Below are 20,048 nucleotides of genomic sequence, written 5' to 3'. Positions count from 1 at the left end.
TAGATTCCTGGCATCCCATATGGTTCCCCAAGCTTGCCAGGAGAGATTACTGAGCAAAGAGCCAGGAATTACCCCTGAGCACCACTGGGTATGGCTCAAAAACCAATCAATTGATAAATAAATAAACCTTAAAAAAGAGAATAAATTATATTCAATAGATTCCCTGAGCACAAAACCGAAAGAAAGCAAAAATCAGCACTGGTGTGGTCTCAAACCCCTGGCCACATAATAGATTACATTACATATCTTGAAATTAATAGCTAATGATAAAGGCCATAAAAGTAGTAAGACATCAATTATAATTTTATTCCCACAAACCAATTCCCTTTCATTTCTTTACAAATACAAAAATAATAAATTAACACCAGAGTTAAGATACACACTACAATATCATAGCAACATAAAATCCCAACCACTCTTACTGAAACTGACAGAATCCTCTGCTGTAAATGTCTATATCCCATATTTTCTTAGCAGGTCATCTTCAATTTAATTCAAAGTTTGGCACATAATATAATTGGATTCTGCTGTCATGCTGAATGAGTTTGTGCTGTAATAACTAAATAATATTAGTTTACCTTTCAGAGTGTAGCTCACCAATCAGGTTAAACATTATTTCTGAATTTAAAAATCTCAGTATAATTAATGAATAAAAATCATAAATATGACTAAATTCATTTTGTTCAACATATTTTGTACTTTTATAGAGAAAAATGCTTCTTCACAGCCAATTAATCCGATCCTAACATTGTAGAAAGTCAAACATTTTAAATTAAATGTGTTTTAGCCTAAAATCCAGATTAGAAAATATTAATAGTCAAAACAAGTCCACAACCATTCAGGAAATTTTGTTGAACTGTGACCAAAATAGTCAGGCAGTGGTAATAATAAAACTAAGTAAGCAAAAATTTCATTTCAATCTAAATTCAGTATACAGTCAATGTGAAAGACTGCACAGAAAATTCCAACCAAATAATTTCCAGGGCTGCACTCCACCAGATAGATAAATAAAACAAGCATGTGAACAGGCGATACACCTATGGAAAAAAGTAAAAGTTACATCTTAGCATAATTTTTGATTGGAACAGATATGCCAAAAACCTGCAATGTAAAAGTCACATTGGCAAAAATCAATCATTAAATCTCAACTCTAACCTCAAACATAACTGCTCCACTAATCTCTAGCATTTTCTTGAAACATTCTTTCAATTTTTTCAAGACAGTCACACCTAGTGAGGCTCTATGCTAACAGATCACTCCTAGTAGGATCATATGGGTGCCTAGGATCCAACTTAGGCCAGCTGTGAGCAGGGCAAACAACTTAATACTATTGATCTTTCCATATTTTCATATTAGTAAATCAAACACTATTTGATTTTCAGAAAGAGTCCCTTTATAAAATATTATAAAATCTGCACCCAAAAATGTATGATAATGGTAGTAAAAAGGTGATAAAAATAAAAAATAAAATATTAAAGTGGTAATTATCATCAGACACTATATATTGTATAAATTGAGTTCAAACAGTATGTACATGCTCAGTAGAGCTGGGAACTAGACAGGTAAGAAGAAAGGCAGGTTTTATATAGATAATTTTAAGTTTACTTGAAAGACATAAAATTTTAATAAAATTTCTTAACAGACTATTTAATGACAGCACATTAACAACCTCTCAAGTAAAAATGAACTACAAGTCTGATTTTTAATGAAGGTTTAAAACCTGCTGTAACATCACTGGTAAATATTCAATTAAGAAATTGAAATCATTGCAGCAAATTGTTATATTACATAAGTTTTTATATTGTAAGATTAAAATCTTACGTTCCTGGTCTTTTGCTAGGTCAACTCAAAAGAATTCTAGCCTGTCCTCCTCTCTTATTTATTCCTCCTTGGAAATGAATTCCTATTTTAAAATAAAGATTAGTTTTAAGTTTTTTTTTGTTTTTTTTTGTTTTTTTTTGGTTTTTGGGCCACATCCGGCGGTGCTCAGGGGTTACTCCTGGCTATCTGCTCAGAAATAGCTCCTGGCAGGCACGGGGGACCATATGGGACACCGGGATTCGAACCAACCACCTTTGGTCCTGGATCGGCTGCTTGCAAGGCAAACGCCGCTGTGCTATCTCTCCGGGCCCTAGTTTTAAGTTTTAAAGACCAAACATAGGGGCCAGAGAGATAGCATGGAGGTAGGGTGTTTGCCTTGCATGCAGAAGGATGTTCGAATCCCAGCATCCCATATGGTCCCCTGAACCTGCCAGGAGCGATTTCTGAGCATACAGCCAGGAGTAACCCCTGAGCACTGCCAGATGTGACCCAAAACAAAACAAAACAAAACCAGAAAGAACAAACATAGAAATACCAGAATTTTACAGAACTAGGACTGGTGTTGAAACCTTTCGAACAAGTTCTAAGATTAGAAATACAAGATTACCACCCTAAAAAAAAAAAGGGAAATACAAATAATTTTAAAATATTACAATAAAAATATGTATACCCAAGCCGCAAAAACACCAAAGAAATAGAATCTAAGATATATATTACAATAAAGGTATATAAAGACATATACATATATACCTTTATTGTGTATATATATATGTGTATATAGATATATAGATATAGATATATCCCAAATGACAAAATAGAATCTAAGACATATGAAAATTATGTTTGCTTACCATTTTTTATTCCATCAACTTAAAGACATGCCAAATTAATTATGAACTTGTAAGTGTTAATATACAAATACAGGGGCCGGCGTGGTACTAGAGGTAAGGTGTCTGCCTTGCCAGAGCTAGCCTAGTACGGACCACTGTTCGATCTCCTGGCGTCCCATATGGTCCCCCAAGCCAGGAGCGACTTCTGAGTGCATAGCAAGGAGTAACTCCTGAGCAAAAACCCAAAAAAAAAAAAAAAAAAAATATATACACACACACACACACACACACACACACACACACACACACACACACACAGCCTCAGCGTATATCATCTGTATTGCAAATAGATACTACTTTGAACCAAAAGTCATTACTCATTTAAGACTATGCTAAATTAAATAATGACAAATAATGCTTCTATATACATGAGGCACCTCAATTAATGAAATTTTTAGAGATAGTAAGATGATGGTTTATACCAAGGATTTGAGAAATAAAAAAACTGGAAAGGGATGATTGCTAAAGTGTACATCTTCCAATATGTAGGATAAAATTCTTATGGAAACATATAGTGCCAATGGCTGCAAAACAATGTTGATATATTTAGTGCTACTAAATGCCACTTTAAAAATGATTGGTGTATAATCTGTGTATTTTACCATTGTTTCTTAAAAGACAAGAAGGTGAGTCTATAGTTAATCCCATGACAATATACTCCAAGGGTGGAAGAAACCCCATATCTCTTAGGCCAAGTGGAATTCCTTTTTGAATGACCCCAATATTTACTGTGCCATTGCAGGAGGGAAAAAAAGGCAAAAAGCACAAAACATTTTTTTATTTTTTATATATATTATTTTTAAAATACTCATTTTTTTAATTATTTTTTTATTTTTATTTACCTATCTACTTCTTGTCGATTTCCTAGTTTTGGTGTGGTTATTGAAGTTATTGTCCCCATTTACATTTATGTTTTTTCCTTCTTTTTCTTTTCTTTCTTTATATGCCCTGCCATGTTTTTTATCTCAAGACCATGGCTATTTTTGTGATGCTTATCGTTGTTATTGTTGGAGTGCTCACTAGATATTTGACACTTCTTTTTGTACTGTTGAGATGTTACACCTTCTTTTTCTCCTTCATCTCTCAAACTGATGATGAGAGCCTCTAGAAGGATCCCGCCCCATTTTTCGGCGTATTAGACTTTTACCCCAGTTTATTACTTTTTCTCTCTTCAAAACAAAACCACATAACTTGAACTATCTAGTCCTGCCTCCAGTTAGAGGGGGAAATATGGGAGGGACTTCAAGACCGAACAGGGTGCAAGGACTACTAAGTAGAAAACTAAGTACAGAGGGGGACCACATTTTCTAGCAGTCCCGGGTGAGGGAGGAGGATTTGGGAGGTAGTACGAAAACGGAGGTATAGGGAGGACAAATCGGTGATGGGAATCCCCCTGATTTTATGTAAATATGTACCTAAAATATTATTGTCAACAATATGTAAGCCACTATGTTCAAAATAAAAATTATATTTAAAAAAAAAGACGAGAAGTGTGAACAAGTGTACAGATGCTAAAATAAACTTAGCAGTAATAACTCTTTTGAGAGGGAGGATTTTAACTTTTAAACTACATATACAAACAATTTAATTAACCATTTAATTAACTGTACCTTTACTCTGGGAATAGGTAGGGGTGAGGGAGTTATATATCTCTGAAAACTAAAAACCAGAATCCCAAAGCTGAAACAATGTAAAATAATGACGCTAAAATAAAATGAAGAGAAAAAGGACTAAAAGTTGAAGGATGTATATGTTTAATTCTTAGACTATGGAAACTGTGGAGGATCTTAGCCCGGTTCTTTTCTTGCCTTCAATACTTCATACTTCAGTAAGTGATAGGTTATTCACCAGATCTGAAGATGTCAAGACTTTTTATTCAATAGTAGATATTAAAAGAACCAGAATGTCCTGGACAAACAAGATTTGTATCTGAAACATATGTGACCAAAAAAAACTACATCAAGGCATAAAAGTTCACTAACCAACACAAAGCTCTATATTCTGTTACATATTCATAGCACCAAGGTGACGATTTGTTCTACTCTCAAGAGATTCTGAAGCAATCTGATAAGTAAGCAAATAACTGAAGTGAGTAAGTGCTAAATTTGTGGCAAATACAAAATGTTATGGGAGAACTTAAAAAAGATAAAGAGTTTATAGAGGGAATTCAGGGAAGAACTCACTTAAGTAAGGTAAAGAACTATATATTGAAAGAAGCAGAGGTTCTTTATACAAAAGATGAAGGAACAAATAATAGAAAGGCAACAACTGTTTAACAAGTATTGTCAATACTACAAAATAATAAAAAATGACTCCATTAAGGATATACAGCACTTTTTAAAACCAATTTAATTTAAATGCAAGAATTTTGAAAGGGTAGTCAAGTATGGAAATTAGTGCAAATAAAATATTTCTATTGCATTTTCAACATTACTTAAATAATTAGGCCTAAAAGCATTTGCTTTTAACATACCAGTCAGTTTAATTTAAAAGAAAAAGTAACTATTTTATTCATTGAAAATGTTATATTCCAGAACAAGATTATAAAATGAGAGTATACTGTATTTTTTCATAGTACTTGGCTTATAAGTATTCAATAATAAAAATGATATCAATATCAGTAATGCTATCAACGATAATGGTTTAAAGAGTAAAAGACCTGCAAATGGAACTTCCACCTTTACATCTTATGTTTGCAATTTAACTGCTTTGCAACCTAGAACAAACCCCTTAACTCCAGCTTTAATGTATTTATATATAATATTATATTAAAAATAACCATATTTACATCAAAGGAGTTAGAAGAAATATTTAAAAACATAATATGAAACCAAATCTAACTTATAAATACAAATCGCCTCTTCATATGTAAAAAAGTATTAATATAAAATATAACAGATCAATTAATCAGCTATAAATTTCCTATATAACATGAAACTATGTTAAAGTGGAATAGATGAGCAGTTATATAATGTATATTAATCAATGCTATCCCTTTCAGTACTTTGAGAATCAAGATTATATTAACCTTGGCTCTAGTATAATTCCTTCTATTATGTTTATGTTTTTTGGGACCACATCAAGCAGTGCTATACAGATGCTCCCAGCAATGCCTGGGGACCATGTGGAACTGAGATTGAACTTGGGTCTCCTTACATGCAAAGCACGTACTCAGTTCTTAAGAGTTATCTTTTCTTCTAGAACTCAATTATTTTTAATCAAAGAAAATTAATACTGTTGTATCGTAGATGATAAATATATAACTATTTGTCCATTATACTATATTCTATTTTACTATTATTGACACTATTTTTATAATTCAGAGTAACACAGTAATAGCCACATTTTGCCTAAAGAAAGGCATAAAATTCTACACTAGTTATAGCATTTATACACCTACATAATGAATTTTTCCTACAAATTCAAAAAATGAATAGGCAACCATCCTAATTCATTGCTAAGTCACTTTTGTGTTTATAAACCTATGAAAGAGTTCCTACATTCACTCTTATCAATAGCTTACACCAAGGTTGTTTTTATGGTCAGCATTCCCTAACACATAACCAACTAATAAAGGTTTGATTGATTTGTCCCTTTTTCCCAAATGCTAGTCTTTATTAAATTTTTTCCCAAGTACCTACATTTTACTTTTTGATCGAAAATACCTTTGATATCTAAAGGCCTGAGTCCCAGATTTACTTCCAAATACAATTTTGCAATATTTTATACTTCCTACACACTTAGTTTATACATCAGTTGAGAAGAAATAGAATCTGAAAATGGAATCAAAGGGTTGGTTATACAATAGTTTCACAAATGCACTATAATGAAGTACTATTGAGTATATGGTTTATAATTTTCATAAATAACTGATAAAATAGATTTTAAGGATTGTGAATATAGCACAGTAGTTAAGAGGCATATGCTTTGCTTTCATAGGAACCCGAGGACCATACCTGATAAAACACAGTCCCCTAGCATTTGAATATTGTCCTGGAGTCATTCTAAGCACTGCAAGGCATGGCTTTAAGTGGTTCTTGAACATCATCATCACCAAAGTGACAGGAAACATTATTTGGTGGTTCAAGTTCCAAGGCTCCAACAGTGTCACATCCCAGCATTGAACCAGCTGGTCTAGCTGGCAAATTACTGAATGTATTGATTATAAGACACAAAAATTTACTATTTAAAAACTTTAAATATTTTTTAATATTCTAATTGTCCCTTTGGGCTTAATACTCAGGCAGATATCTCAATAATAAAGGTAATATTCCTAGCAGGAGATATTAATTAACTAGAAAACTTTTTTTTTTTTTTTTTTTTTTTTTTTGGTTTTTGGCCCACACCCAGTAGTTCTCAGGGGTTACTCCTGGCTGTCTGCTCAGAAATAGCTCCTGGCAGGCACAGGGGACCATATGGGACACCAGGATTCAAACCAACCACCTTTGGTCCTGGAACGAATGCTCGCAAGGCAAATGCCACTGTGCTATCTCTCCGGGACAAAGAAAACTTTTCAAGTTCTACCACATCAATGTGAAAAATTCAGTCACATGATAGAAGTAAAAAATGAAAGAGATTCTGTAGTTACTTCAGCCCACTTCTTCAGTTTTTATCCTCTACTCTAAACATAGGGAAGTAGGAAAAACTTCCCTGACACTGAAAAGAACAGTCCTCAACAAACAAAAGTGTTCCAACAAGGGCAACCAAGGATGCAACACCCCTTCATCAACATACAAAAAGTGGTGGCAAGAGTAAACATAACCATAGTATATACCAAGAGATATACATAAATCAATTCTCTTACTGTGCACAATCACTTTTTAAAATTGGTAATGCTTTTGAAATACAGACTCACGATACATAGGCAATTTAAAATTCTTAAGACAGATACAAAATAATATATTTAGCCTTTTTTCTATAGTTGAAAATTTAGGTTGTCGTCAGTATTTTTTCTGAATATAACCACATTTAAACCTTATCCATGTCCACATATAATCAATTCCTTTATATAAAAACTATGGGGTTATGTAAAAAAATGTTTTGTGATTCTAGATATATATTATTTAAATATAGGAGCTACTAACATTTTACATGTCTAAACATTTCTTTTTCAAGGTATCTCACTGTTGCTACATATCCCTACTTTGTGAAATTTAAGTTTATATTAACTATAAAATATATATTTTTGTCAAGCTAATATCCTTTGATACTTAATATGAGAGATTTTTAGGGGCTGGCATGGTGGCACTAGAGGTAAGGTATCTGCCTTGCCAGCGCTAGCCTAGGACTGACCACAGTTTGATCCCCCAGTGGCCCAAATACCAAAAAAAATAAAAATAAAAAAAAAAGATCTTTTAGTTACTAAATTTATTTTTGAGGTAACTTTCGTTTAGTATACCTTATGATGCAAGTGAATGAAATCTGACTCAAATTAAGGAAAATAAGAAATGTGTTAATTTAAGTCATTTAAGTCTTGGAATAAAAAAGAGAGCCTCGAAAAATGCCTTGAAAAAAGCCTCAAAAAATGTGATCTGTAAGGCATCTCTTGGTTCTAGGTACTTTTGTGACAGTTCCATTCTTAACCATGTCCTGTCTTTACCATAACAGACCACTGGTAATAGCTTCACTGACATTAACATCTAAGCAACTCCACTGATAATCATCTTTTGATTTCTGTAGGAGAATGAAAGAACTTAACTGGCTGTCTCAGATGTGAAGCTAGACTTTCAGTCACTAAAGGAACAAAGTCTATTATTTATGGGCTGTCCATTTTCAGTTTTAGTCCAGAATAACAAGACAACATCCAAGGAAACCCTAAATTATACAACCCAAGTATCAGTAAGGTATGAGTCCCCTCAAACTAGAATAGTTAACAGCCAAATATAGCAATAACTGGTAACATTCTAACCCTTATTTGCCTCTTCCCCTTATATACTCTTTTCTTTCCGTAATATATGTAACTTTAAATATCCATGTTATCAATATCACTATCTTAGCCTCAATGAAAAAACATATATGTCAACTTTACCTTCAAATTTGAAATCTGTTATGAACATTATTCATCAAAATCAAATGTGTTCTTCCTAACAATATGCAGCAGGAAAATAAATTTATATATATTTTCTAATAAAATGGTAAAAATGAGCATATAAAACTAATAAATCGGACTTAAAAGTATTAGAGATTAAGCAAGTCAATACCACTGTTTCAAAGCATAGATTGTATACAACTTGCTAGCAAAACAAGGATTCCCTGTTCTGACAATAGAGTTATGAATAGCCAAACTGGTCATACTCATTAGTATTATCAAAGAATACCTTACTTCTATGGCTATAATCCCCAAACAAGAAACAAGTGCTCTGGAGGATCAGAGCAATAATACAGGGGATAAGGTTTTTGACTTGCACCTGGTTCATCCGGGTTTGATCCCTGGCACTCCCAGTAGTCCCTTAAACTTGCCAAAAATGATCCCTGAGTACAGGAGCAAGTCCTGAGCACTATCAACTGAAACCTCAAATCCAAACCAAAAAATGTTGGAGGAAATATGGAAAGAAGGAAGTCCTTATCAATGATGGGAATGAAAGTTATTGAAGCCATTATGAAGTACAGTAGAGATTCCTCAAAAAATTGGAAATTCTATTTGATCCAGTTACAGAATATGGCACTAAGATATAACTACTTCTGTTCAAGATAATATTACTATAGTAATCAATAGTGAGAAACAATCCATGTGTCAATTGTCAAATAACTAAGGATTATTATTTGAAATAGTAGTATTATTAGAAATACTACTAATTTTAAAAAATAAAATCCTTACATTGGAAATAACAGATATAGGTCACATCAGAATAATATTCTGATATAAATTAAATAAGCTAGATAATGAAGAAAAAAACCAGCAACATATAATTCAATTGTGTGATACAGAAAGAAAATAAATAAAGCAAAAATAAACTTTCAGGCTATAAAATAAAATTAGTGGGAATTTATCAACTTGCCAATGAATAAATTAAGTAAAAAGGCTAATTATATAAAAAGGAAAATCAGGTATAAAAGACAAATGATGAGGCCAGAGTGATAGCACAGCAGTTGGGGGTTTGCCTTGCACACCATTGACCCAGGACGGACCTGGATCAATCCCCAGCATCCCATATGGTCCCCCAAGCCAAGAGGAATTTCTGAGCACATAGCAAGGAGTAACCCCTGAGCATCACTGGGTGTGGCCCAAAAATCAAACCCCCCCCCCCCCCGCAAAAAAAAGACCAATGGCATACTTAAAGGACAGAATTTGACTTTTCGAGACAAACTTCATTGCTGTAAATGGTATAACCTTAAACCTGTATGCTATTTCCATAAAATAAATATAATATTGCATAGAACTTGACCAAAAATGTAAAGACCCCACTTGCTCATTATCCTGTGTGACCTCAGTGTTTCATCCTAGTAGCTACAGTGCTATATCAGCTGTGCTTCCTCCAATGCAGCTTCGAGAGCTTAGAAAGAAAACACTGATCTTTACCTTATTAGGGTTCCCTAATAGTGGCTTTCCAAGAATGGATTTTTTTTTTTTTTTGGTTTTTCGGGCCACACCCATTTGATGCTCAGGGGTTTACTCCTGGCTAATCACTCAGAAATTGCCCCTGGCTTGGGGGGACCATATGGGACACCGGGGATCGAACCGCAGTCCTTCCTTGGCTAGCGCTTGCAAGGCAGACACCTTACCTCTAGTGCCACCTCACCGGCCCCTAATAGTGGCTTTCCTAAACATTTTGAAACATTTAGCCAATTTGGAGCTTAGAGTAAAACCAATGGCCTTTCCTTTACTAGAGTTCCCTGGTAGTGGTTTTCCTGTAAGTTTAGTAACCATTAGGTCAATTTATTTTTGAGTTAAGGAGTTGAATTAGAAACAAAAGCAAGAGATGGCATCAAGAGTCAGTAAAGAATCTAAACCTCTGCCTTTTCACATTCACAACACTGAATCTTAATTTAGCAGGCTTCTACAATACTTGTTTTCTTAATCCTCAACTTTATATTTTCTTAAAACAATATGTAAAAATAAACTGGGTGAGGAGACTCAGCTTTTCTTTCACTAAACTCCTGGCTGCATCTTCTATTAAAACTCCTTATAACCTGGGCAGAAGCTATAGTATAGGAGGTATGGTTTTTGGTTGCATGCGGCCAACCAAGTTCTATGCCCAGCACCACATAACCCCCCCACAAGTCCCAGTAGAAGTGACCCCTGAATGCAGAGCCAGGAGTAAGCCATGAGCACTGTTATGTATAACCCCCCAAAATACAACCAACCAAGAAATAAAAAACTCTTTTTAACTAGATTTTTTCTCTGGTCATTTAAAAGTTAGGCACAAAATCATAAGGTACTTGGAAGACTACTAGAGAACAGTACCTGATTCTATGTTCTGCCTTTCTTTTCATTAAATTGAGCTTCAAGTGAAAAGAAAATAATAAAATGGTCTTCCCCAGCCTCAAGATACTTGCTATTTTGATTTCCAAATATCTAATATGTAACCAGAGGCAGAAAAAGCCTCTCTTAAACAGTGTTCTCTGCCCTCTCAGCTTTTAACACAGTGCTAGAGGCAACTTCCTCTTAACATCATCAGTAAAGATCCCAAGAAGTGGTCAAAATAGCTGTATGGCAAACAGATAACACCAGTAATCATGTAGACAGCTTCACTTTAAAGGAAAATATGATAAGTAAAATTGGTAAGAAAGTAAGTCAATTACTGAATGACTGCATTCATTCACAAGGCAAAAAATTCACCAAAAAAAAAAAAAACTAACTCCTAGACTCAGTGAAAACTATGGTGGTTGTCAAAAAGAAAAGCAGTAGAGTATGATTAGTAGTGTTTTATTGGTGATATGGTGGCAACAGAACTTTGGTGTGGAGAGTTATGACAACTATAAAATTTAAAAGTGTGAAGCAAAACACTTTAAGTTTCTTATTATTGTAGTCAATGAAAAATCAATTAAAAATAAAAAAAATTGTGGGGCCAGAGTGTTTGCCTTACATGTGGCTGACCCAGGACCTTAGTTCTATCCCCAGCATCCCATATGGTTCCCCAAGCCAGGAGCAATTTCTGAGCATGTAGCAAGGAGTAATCCCGAGTGTCACCGGATGTGGCCCAAAAACTGAAAGAAAAAAAAAAAGAAGAAGAAGAAGAAAAGAAAAGAAATTGCTGGGAAAAAGCAGTCTTTACTGACTTGTACCCCACTTCAATACGGTTCTTAGTGTCCCATTTCCAATTACTAATGTCTGTTAGTAAGGATTCTTTCCATTTAGAAGTTACAAAAATCCAAGTTAAATGACTTAAAGCTAATAAAAATGTAAGATTTTAATGGTTTCAAGATAATTACCACAAGCACAGAATTCCAGGTGCTCAAGCAGAAACGAGTATTTTCCTCTGAACTTCATATTCTTGTCATCATCTAATCCAATACAGCTAGTGGATGAGTTTACCAGTTCAGCATCTCCATTCACCACAAAGAGTTCAGCACAGGACTTGTAACAGACCCTGCAGCTCCCTAATGACTGAATGTTCACACCTACATCAATCAGGTAATTTGGGCAGTGACTAGGTTCTAACCTAGTCTATAGACTCATACTGCCTAACCCAATAAGACTAAGTAAGAAAGAAGGTTGAAGGGTTCATCTAAAAATAAAAGGAAAAGAAAACTAAGGTACCCTTATCAAGGGAAATGCATACTAAACAGACAAAAAAAAAAGGGATGTCTATCACTTCTTTTTATACAATAAATGTTAACTATTTTTTATTCAGTGTGTTACCTACATATGTGAATATCTGGATATATACATACATTGCTCACATATCTAACATACATACACGCATATTAACAGGAAGTTTTTCCAGAGTTCTACTTAATACAAGATGCCAGCTTAAAATGCTATTTACTTATATACTAAAGCCTTTATAAATATCATTCATATTCAACACACTTCTAGTTTTTGAAGGAGGCAATATTACATTTACATGAGTCTAACTCACTTCTTGATCTTTGGTTGTGATCCAACATTAGAACAGAATTTCAGAAACTGATCCTGTTCAGGTTAATAATGCTAACTTGCATACTCCACATGCACCTACTCAAAATGAATATGCCTTGATCAAAGCCTAGATATAAAATCTGCTGCTAACATAAGATTACTGAACTAAGTTAATATTTCTATAAAATATCCAGAACTCCTCAACATACTTATTAGTGTCTAATATTTAAATATTAAATATTGCTAAACTTTTTAATTTGATAACATAAATAAGAGAAAATCTTAGCAAAGACTGATGTATATACGCGTAAGTATAGAAAATTCTTACTATAAATGTGCTTTATTAACTTAATAGCTTTGTGCTAGTAAGATGTAACTGCTTCTTTTCCAAATAAATTGAATTCAAATGTGGAAAACATTTGTTTGTGAAATTTGTGAAGTTTGTGAAATTCTAACTAATTTTCAAATGAAAAATATTTTGGCAGTCTTTGACAAATGAACAAACGTTAAGGTTACTATCATACTCAAATGCAGAAAGTAGCACAAGTTTCCTTGTATGGTAACAAAAATGCCATGATCTATATGCAAACAGGAGAGTAACTCACAAAATCCTCTCAAGATACCTTGTTACACTACTAATATAATATAGATGTCTCCTAGGATGTAAAAGAAAATTAAATCATTAGGAAACAGTACTTTCTTTTTCTTTTTTTCTTTTTTTTTTTTTTTTTTTTTTTTTTGTTTTTGGGCCACGCCCGGCTGTGCTCAGGGGTTGCTCCTGGCTATCTGCTCAGAAATAGCTCCTGGCAGGCACGGGGGACCATATGGGACACAGGGATTCAAACCAACCACCTTAGGTCCTGCATCGGCTGCTTGCAGGGCAAACACCGCTGTGCTATATCTCTGCCCCGGAAACAGTACTTTCAACAACAAAAGATACAAGTAAAAAGTGCAGAGTAACAAAAGATACAAGTAAAAAGTGCAGAGTAAAAAAAAAGTGCAGAGTAACTCACGAAGGAAAAAAAATCCAAATTAAAGCTCCAGAATACAACCTAAAATATTTAATTGTGCAAAAGCCCTACTGTAAATTCTTTCATTAAGCTAATACTAATCATAAGTTCTATCTTTTTCTAAAATGTTTGCATAAAATTAGTGACAAAACTTACTTAATGTTATAAACAAAACACAGGATATTTACATAGTCTTTACTGCAAGGAAGGAAAGACCTCACATAAACATGTAATAATTGTATTTACAAAGGAAACAGCAGATTAAGTAATGTCTATTTTATAACTGAAATAACCAACAAAATTCCTTTCTTTGGGGACTTTAAGATAACTCTAATTAAATAATTTTCCTGAAGCCAAAGTTTGTTGATCATCTCTTTCCTAGTACAGCTACATAAAAAACTACAAAACACACTCATTGTAGCACTATTTACAGTGATTTCTTAATCTTCATAATAACTATCTAGCTTATATTTGAATGTTATCAATCAAGTATATCTACATGAAAAACATAGATCTACAATAGAAGATATTCCTTATTTTCTTGGATACACTGATAATTTACAACAAAATCCCACAATCCAAGTAATTTAATGTAACTTTTAACAAACAAAAGCAGAAAATTAGAGTGTTCTGTTGGTTAAGTCCTATATTTTGTTGAACGCTTGAACTTTACTTAGCCAAACTTCTAGTTTATTGGGCAAGGCATGTGAGAAATAGCACCTATGTATGATCCAAGTATTGGTATTCTCTTATACAGAAAAAGGCCATTCAGAGGGGAGAAGAAAAATCTTTAGATAATGCTGAGAGACAGGTACTCCTACTGTAAAAACCTATGTAGTTTGAAGTTTTATTCATTCCTCTCTCATCTGTTGGTAAGATCAGAATTTCACTATCTCCACTACTTCCTTATTTAATGTTTTAATTATCACTCAAATTTGGAAAAGCTCATTAAAAGATAATATGAAATTGGGCCCAACTCAAGTCACTGAATGCCCTAAATGAATTTTGATAATTATCTTATCAAAGAATAAGAATTAAGTGTTGATATTTTATAAATATGACCAACATTATCAAACATGTTCAAAATCATGTTATTTTTTTCACTGAGTCTCTTTTTTTTTGGTTTTTGGGTCACACCTGGCAGCACTCAGGGGTTATTCCTGGGCCTCTATGCTCAGAAATCACTCCTGGCAGGCTCGGGGGACCATATGGGTGCCAGGATTCGAACCGATGACCTTCAGCATGAAAGGCAAACGCCTTACCTCCATGCTATCTCTCCGGCCCCTCACTAAGAGTCTCTTGAAAAGTAAGACCCTAACCTACAATTCAAGGTCCTTTATACTTCAAATAACCTATTCTTATTTCGTTATCAATATACTTAACAACTTTATAGTAAATAGTTCCTTCAGTCACCTATTATATCCCACCACCATCAACTATTGAATTGAAAGATCCACTCGCTTACACATTTTAAACACATACAACAAAAATTTTAACCTAACTTTTTTGTGTCCAGAGTAGATTTGGGATATATACAGCTTTAATCTTATTTTACTATAATGAAGCTGTTTAACAGTATTATTATCTCTAAATGGATATCTGTATGCTGAGACTTCAAGCTAGATATCCACTGTCTTGAAGAGGGCTAAATTCCTTTCCTATCTCAAAAGAAATATTTCACTTCACTTCTTATCCAGCTGTACACTATAAACTGATCCTATCATATATGGTCACTGCTGCAGAATCAAGCTAGTTGCACATTCAAATCAAATTGGAGCTTCTAAGCACTCTACTGCTTTCTATCACTTTAAAACGCATGAAGGATATAAAACAGCACTTATTAAAACAATCGAACTGCACATTCCATAGTAAAAATGGTATTAGGTGCAGAAAAAGCTTCAAATTATGTTCTTTTAAATGTACGGAAATATGGCTGCTAGCATATAAACATATTTTAGATCTTATTGATTATTTTAAAGGCAATACTAAACCTATATGGAGCTGGCTACAATTCAATCTGCCCAGAAAAGTGATTAATTCTACCAATGTTTTTAGTAAGAATGTGATTATTTCAACGTGATGACATTCCTCAAAGCTCACACTGACTTTTTTGATTTATTAGAAGTGTACAGAAAAGTAGAATAACATATCTTGTATGTACACAGTAATAAAACTAGGAAAACAAAGAGATATTTAGTTCTATCAATGACTGGAAATACTAGCCAAAAATGAAAAAGAAAATCAGTTTTAACTCTTTTAGTGAATTTAAGAGGTTCATAAACAGCAGGCATTAACTAACCTGTGTCTCAGGATAGCACTACACTAGCTACACCCTTTTTTCCAATTTTCCAATAAATCAAATAAAAATAAATGCTTAGCCTCCCCCACCAAAAAAAATCAGACATCTTGGATGTTATAAAATCTCCTTGCAAGCATATTTTTACATTCCTGACTCCACACCAAATATAAGTCAACTGATTGCTCCGGATTTAAGTCTTGCCTTTTTAAAGCCAAACCTTACAATACAGTATTGCAGAATAAACTGTTTAAAAGCTCTGCTGCAGCAAAAAATACATTTCCAACGCATTAAAAAATTAACTAATCCCAGTAACTCTCAATTCATGATCGCCCTCTCCTTATTTGTTCCCGTTTCTTCCTCTGACATCTTGAAAGCTTCTTAGCCTATCTGTAGCTAGCGCAAAACATTAAGTCATACACAGTTCTGCAGTAACTCTTTCTTAGCATGAAAGAAACCAAAACCTAGGGCTGTGTTTCGCACCTTCGCCTTAGTCTTCGATTTCCCCCAGCCACTCTTTTGGAAGGCAACCACTGAAACCAACCTGTATGATTTGGTACCTTCACATTTCAATACCATATGTGCACAAAATATGTCTAAGAGGTCAACATAATTCAGGGCCATTCTAACCAAAAAAGGGGGAGGGGAACAGACCAGACCGTCTGCCTTTAAAAAAAAGGGGGGGGTGAGTGGGGGAGGAAACTGACAGTCCCAACATTGTCCATCACAGCCTCGGGATAGATTTAAAAGCCAGATGTGAAACCGCATCATTTCCCTCTGTGTTTGGAGAAAAAAAAAAAAATCACACCCCAGCTGCTCCAGTTGAACCTATGTGCTTCTCACATTTCAGCAACACCAGGGAATTGGGAGGCTCCAGGGGCAAAAAGGCTTGGATCCCCGGGAGAGCGACACCCCGCACAATTAAGGAGTGTGCAGAAAGGAAAAAAAACGTCTTATGGGAAGAAGAAAAAAATAAATAAGACTCTCTCTCTCTCTCTCTCTCTCTCTCTCTCTCTCTCTCTCTCTCTCTCTCTCTCTCTCTCTCTTCCTCTTCCTCTTCCTCCCTCCCCCCAAAACTCTCAAATCGATTCCAAATTGCCCGGCCCGAAAAGGATAGACCCCTTTTGAGTCCTGCAAAAGTGGGACTCCTTAAACGGGGTTAAGTTGCAGGGCGCAGCTGAGGTGGTAGCAGGGGGAATTGGACGGACTGTGGAGAGGCAGGTGGTGTCGGGGTGGCAGCGCGCAGTGACAGGTCGGTCACCCGCTGGGCGAAGCTAAGCCCAGGGCAGGCAGGCGAGCTGGACTGGGCTGGGCTGGCCGGGATGGGCTGCTTTGCTCCCTAGGCGCCCGCGAGGCTGAAGAAGAGGTTCGCGAGCGCGAGGCGTGGAGGGAGGAAGGAAAGAAGGAGGGAGGAAGGAAGGAAGGAAGAAGGAAGGCTGGCTCCGGGTGGAGATGGCCAGGAGGAGGAGGAGGAGGCCCAGGGGACTGACAGACGGACTGGCATGCTGACTGACAGGCCGACTACCTGCATGCACGCAGCCTCCCGCGCCTCCGCTTACCAGGTTGAGCACCGTCTCCACGATGTCCCGGTTGCTGACCTCCCCGACCTGTATGAGTCCGATGAGCACGGCGAATTTCATCCGGATGTTGCGGATCGGCACCGAAGGGTTGATCATCCCCGCCGGCAGCACCACGGGGCCGGAGCCCGAGCCGGGCCCGGACGGCCCTCGCGGCTCGGCCCCCGCGCTCGCCCCGCCGCTCCCACCCGGGCCGCCGCCGCCGCCTCCGGCCCCGACGGCGATGAGCCCCAAGGGCTGCGGCTCGAGCCCCGGGCCCGGGGCCGGCTTCTCGCTGGCCATGCGTCCCGCTGCGGCTGCTCCCGGGACGCGGCGAAGAGCCTCGGCGCTGCCTCCGCCGGGCCCGTTAGATCCGCCTCGGCCTCGGCCCCCGCCCCCCGGCCGGCGCCTCGGAGCTCCCGCATCCACCAGCGCCTCGGCGCCGGCCCGCTCCTCGTCGCCACCTGCGCCGCCGCCGCCGCCGCCGCCGCGCCCGGCCCGCTCCGACGCCTCCCGCGCGCGCCGCTTCCCGCCCGCGGCTGCTAGGCGATGCGGCCGCCGCGCTCCCCGCTCTCCGCTCGCTCTCCTCGCGCTCCCCGCACGCAGGGTCCGGCCGGCCCGCCCCCCGCCGGGATGCTGCCTGCGCCGCCCAGCAGCCGGCCCCGTCCGCAGCCGGCGCAGCAGCAGCAGCAGCGGCGCAGGCGGTGGTGGTCGAGGCGACTGGCTGACGTTGCCGCCGCCGCCGCCGCTGCTCCGGTGCCACTGTTGTTGTGCAGCCCCGACGCCGCCACTCACGCCGCCATGTTGCCGCCCCCTGCCTGCGGTAGCGGCCACGGCGCCTGCGCAGCGCCTCTCGGGGGCGGGGCCCGGAGCTGTCTCTCTCCCCCTCCACCGCCTCCCCTCCCCTTGTATCCTGCCCTCCTCCTCCTTCTCCTCCTCCTTGGGCCACCCGCCCCGCCCCGACAGCCTGGGGTCCTCCCTCTCTCGCCCCTCCCTCCCCGGCCTCCGACAAGGGCCAGATAGACGGACAGGTGCGGTGAGCAGGTGCATGGGGACGCTGCCGGACACTGGGGCAAGCGGGCACAGGCGAGGAGGCGGGGAGGTTTGGGCTTCCTTAAGGTGTCCCTTAGGGCTGCATTCATTCTTCCTTTGGGAAAAGACAGTGTGTCGTGTGTGTGTGTGTGTGTGTGTGTGTGTGTGTGTGTGTGTGTGTTCTTCCTACATGGAAGGGAAGTGGGAGTGTGTGTCTGTGTTCTCCCTATGGGAAAGGACAGTACAGAGTATATATGTGTGTGTGTGTGTGTGTGTGTGCGTGCGTGCCTGTGTGTGTTCTCCCAATAGGTAAGAAAAGTGTGTGCGTGTGTGTGTAAGAGACAGACAGACAGACAGACAGAGAATGTTCTCTCAATAGAAAAGGAAATTGTGTGTGTGTGTTCTCCCTATGGGAAAGGACTGTGTGTGTGTGTGTGTGTGTGTGTGTGTGTGTGCGTGCGCGCGCGCGCGCGGGCCTGTATGTGTTTTCCAAACAGGGAAGAAATGTGTGCGTGAGAGAGAGAGATCGGAGAGAGAGATCGGAGAGATCGGAGAGATCGGAGAGAGAGAGAGAGAGAGAGAGAGAGAGAGAGAGAGAGAGAGAGAGAGAGAGAGAGAGAGAGAGAGAGAGAGAGAGAGAGATCGGAGAGAGAGAGAGAGAGAGAGAGATCGGAGAGAGAGAGAGAGAGAGAGAGAGAGAGAGAATGTTCTCTCAATAGAAAAGGAAATTGTGTGTGTTCTCCCTATGGGAAAGGACTTTGTGTGTGTGTATGAGTGCCTGTATGTGTTCTCCAAACAGGGAAGAAAAGTGTCTGTGTGTTTGTGTGTGTGTATGTGTGTGTGTGTGTGTGTGTGAGAGAGAGAGAGAGAGAGAGAGAGAGAGAGAGAGAGAGGATGTTTTCTCAATAGAAAAGGAAATTGTGTGTGTGTTCTCCCTATGGGGAAGGGCTGTGTGTGTGTGTGTGTGTGTGTGTGTGTGTGTGTGTGTGTTCCCTATGGGGAAGGGCACCGTATGTCTGTGTTCTCCCTGTGCGAAATGACATTGTGTGCTGCAAGTGCCAGTGTGTTTTCCCTCCACGCTTTCCCTTCTATCTACTTGGTCATCATCTTCTTTTTGATACCAGCGGTAGCTACTGCCGGTGGCCACGTGCCCGTTCCCTGGGAAAGCTGCAGACGACCTTTTTGTAACCCTCTTCGCCCTTTCTCTCTGTCCTACCCACATTGCCTTCCTGAAATCTTCCTGAAAAAAAAAAAAAGTGGCTGGCAAAGCACAAAATCCAACGCACCACGAAGGAAGTTCCTGCCTTGTCAGGGGAAGGTGGCAGAAGAAATGGGACGAGTCTTTTTCTACTGCTACTGAAAGAGCCTGACACCTGCACTCCAAGGCAGGACTTAAAATAGAACTTATCCAACAGTGATCCT

General features: G+C 38.2%; 1 protein-coding gene across 1 annotated transcript in view; it reads right to left on the bottom strand.

Moving 5' to 3' along the window:
- Nucleotides 1-17,897, bottom strand: part of NBEA (neurobeachin) — a 697,365-nt gene extending 679,468 nt beyond the window's left edge. The window contains exon 1 of the mRNA XM_049778738.1: nucleotides 17,598-17,897. Coding sequence (XP_049634695.1) covers nucleotides 17,598-17,897 — 300 coding nt within the window. The remainder of the gene's footprint in view (nucleotides 1-17,597) is intronic.
- Nucleotides 17,898-20,048: the final 2,151 nt, after the last annotated feature.

This window comes from Suncus etruscus, chromosome 8, assembly GCF_024139225.1.
Source record: "Suncus etruscus isolate mSunEtr1 chromosome 8, mSunEtr1.pri.cur, whole genome shotgun sequence".
In the NCBI taxonomy this organism is placed as follows: Eukaryota; Metazoa; Chordata; class Mammalia; order Eulipotyphla; family Soricidae; genus Suncus; species Suncus etruscus.
This window is presented reverse-complemented; position numbering and strand designations above follow the sequence as displayed.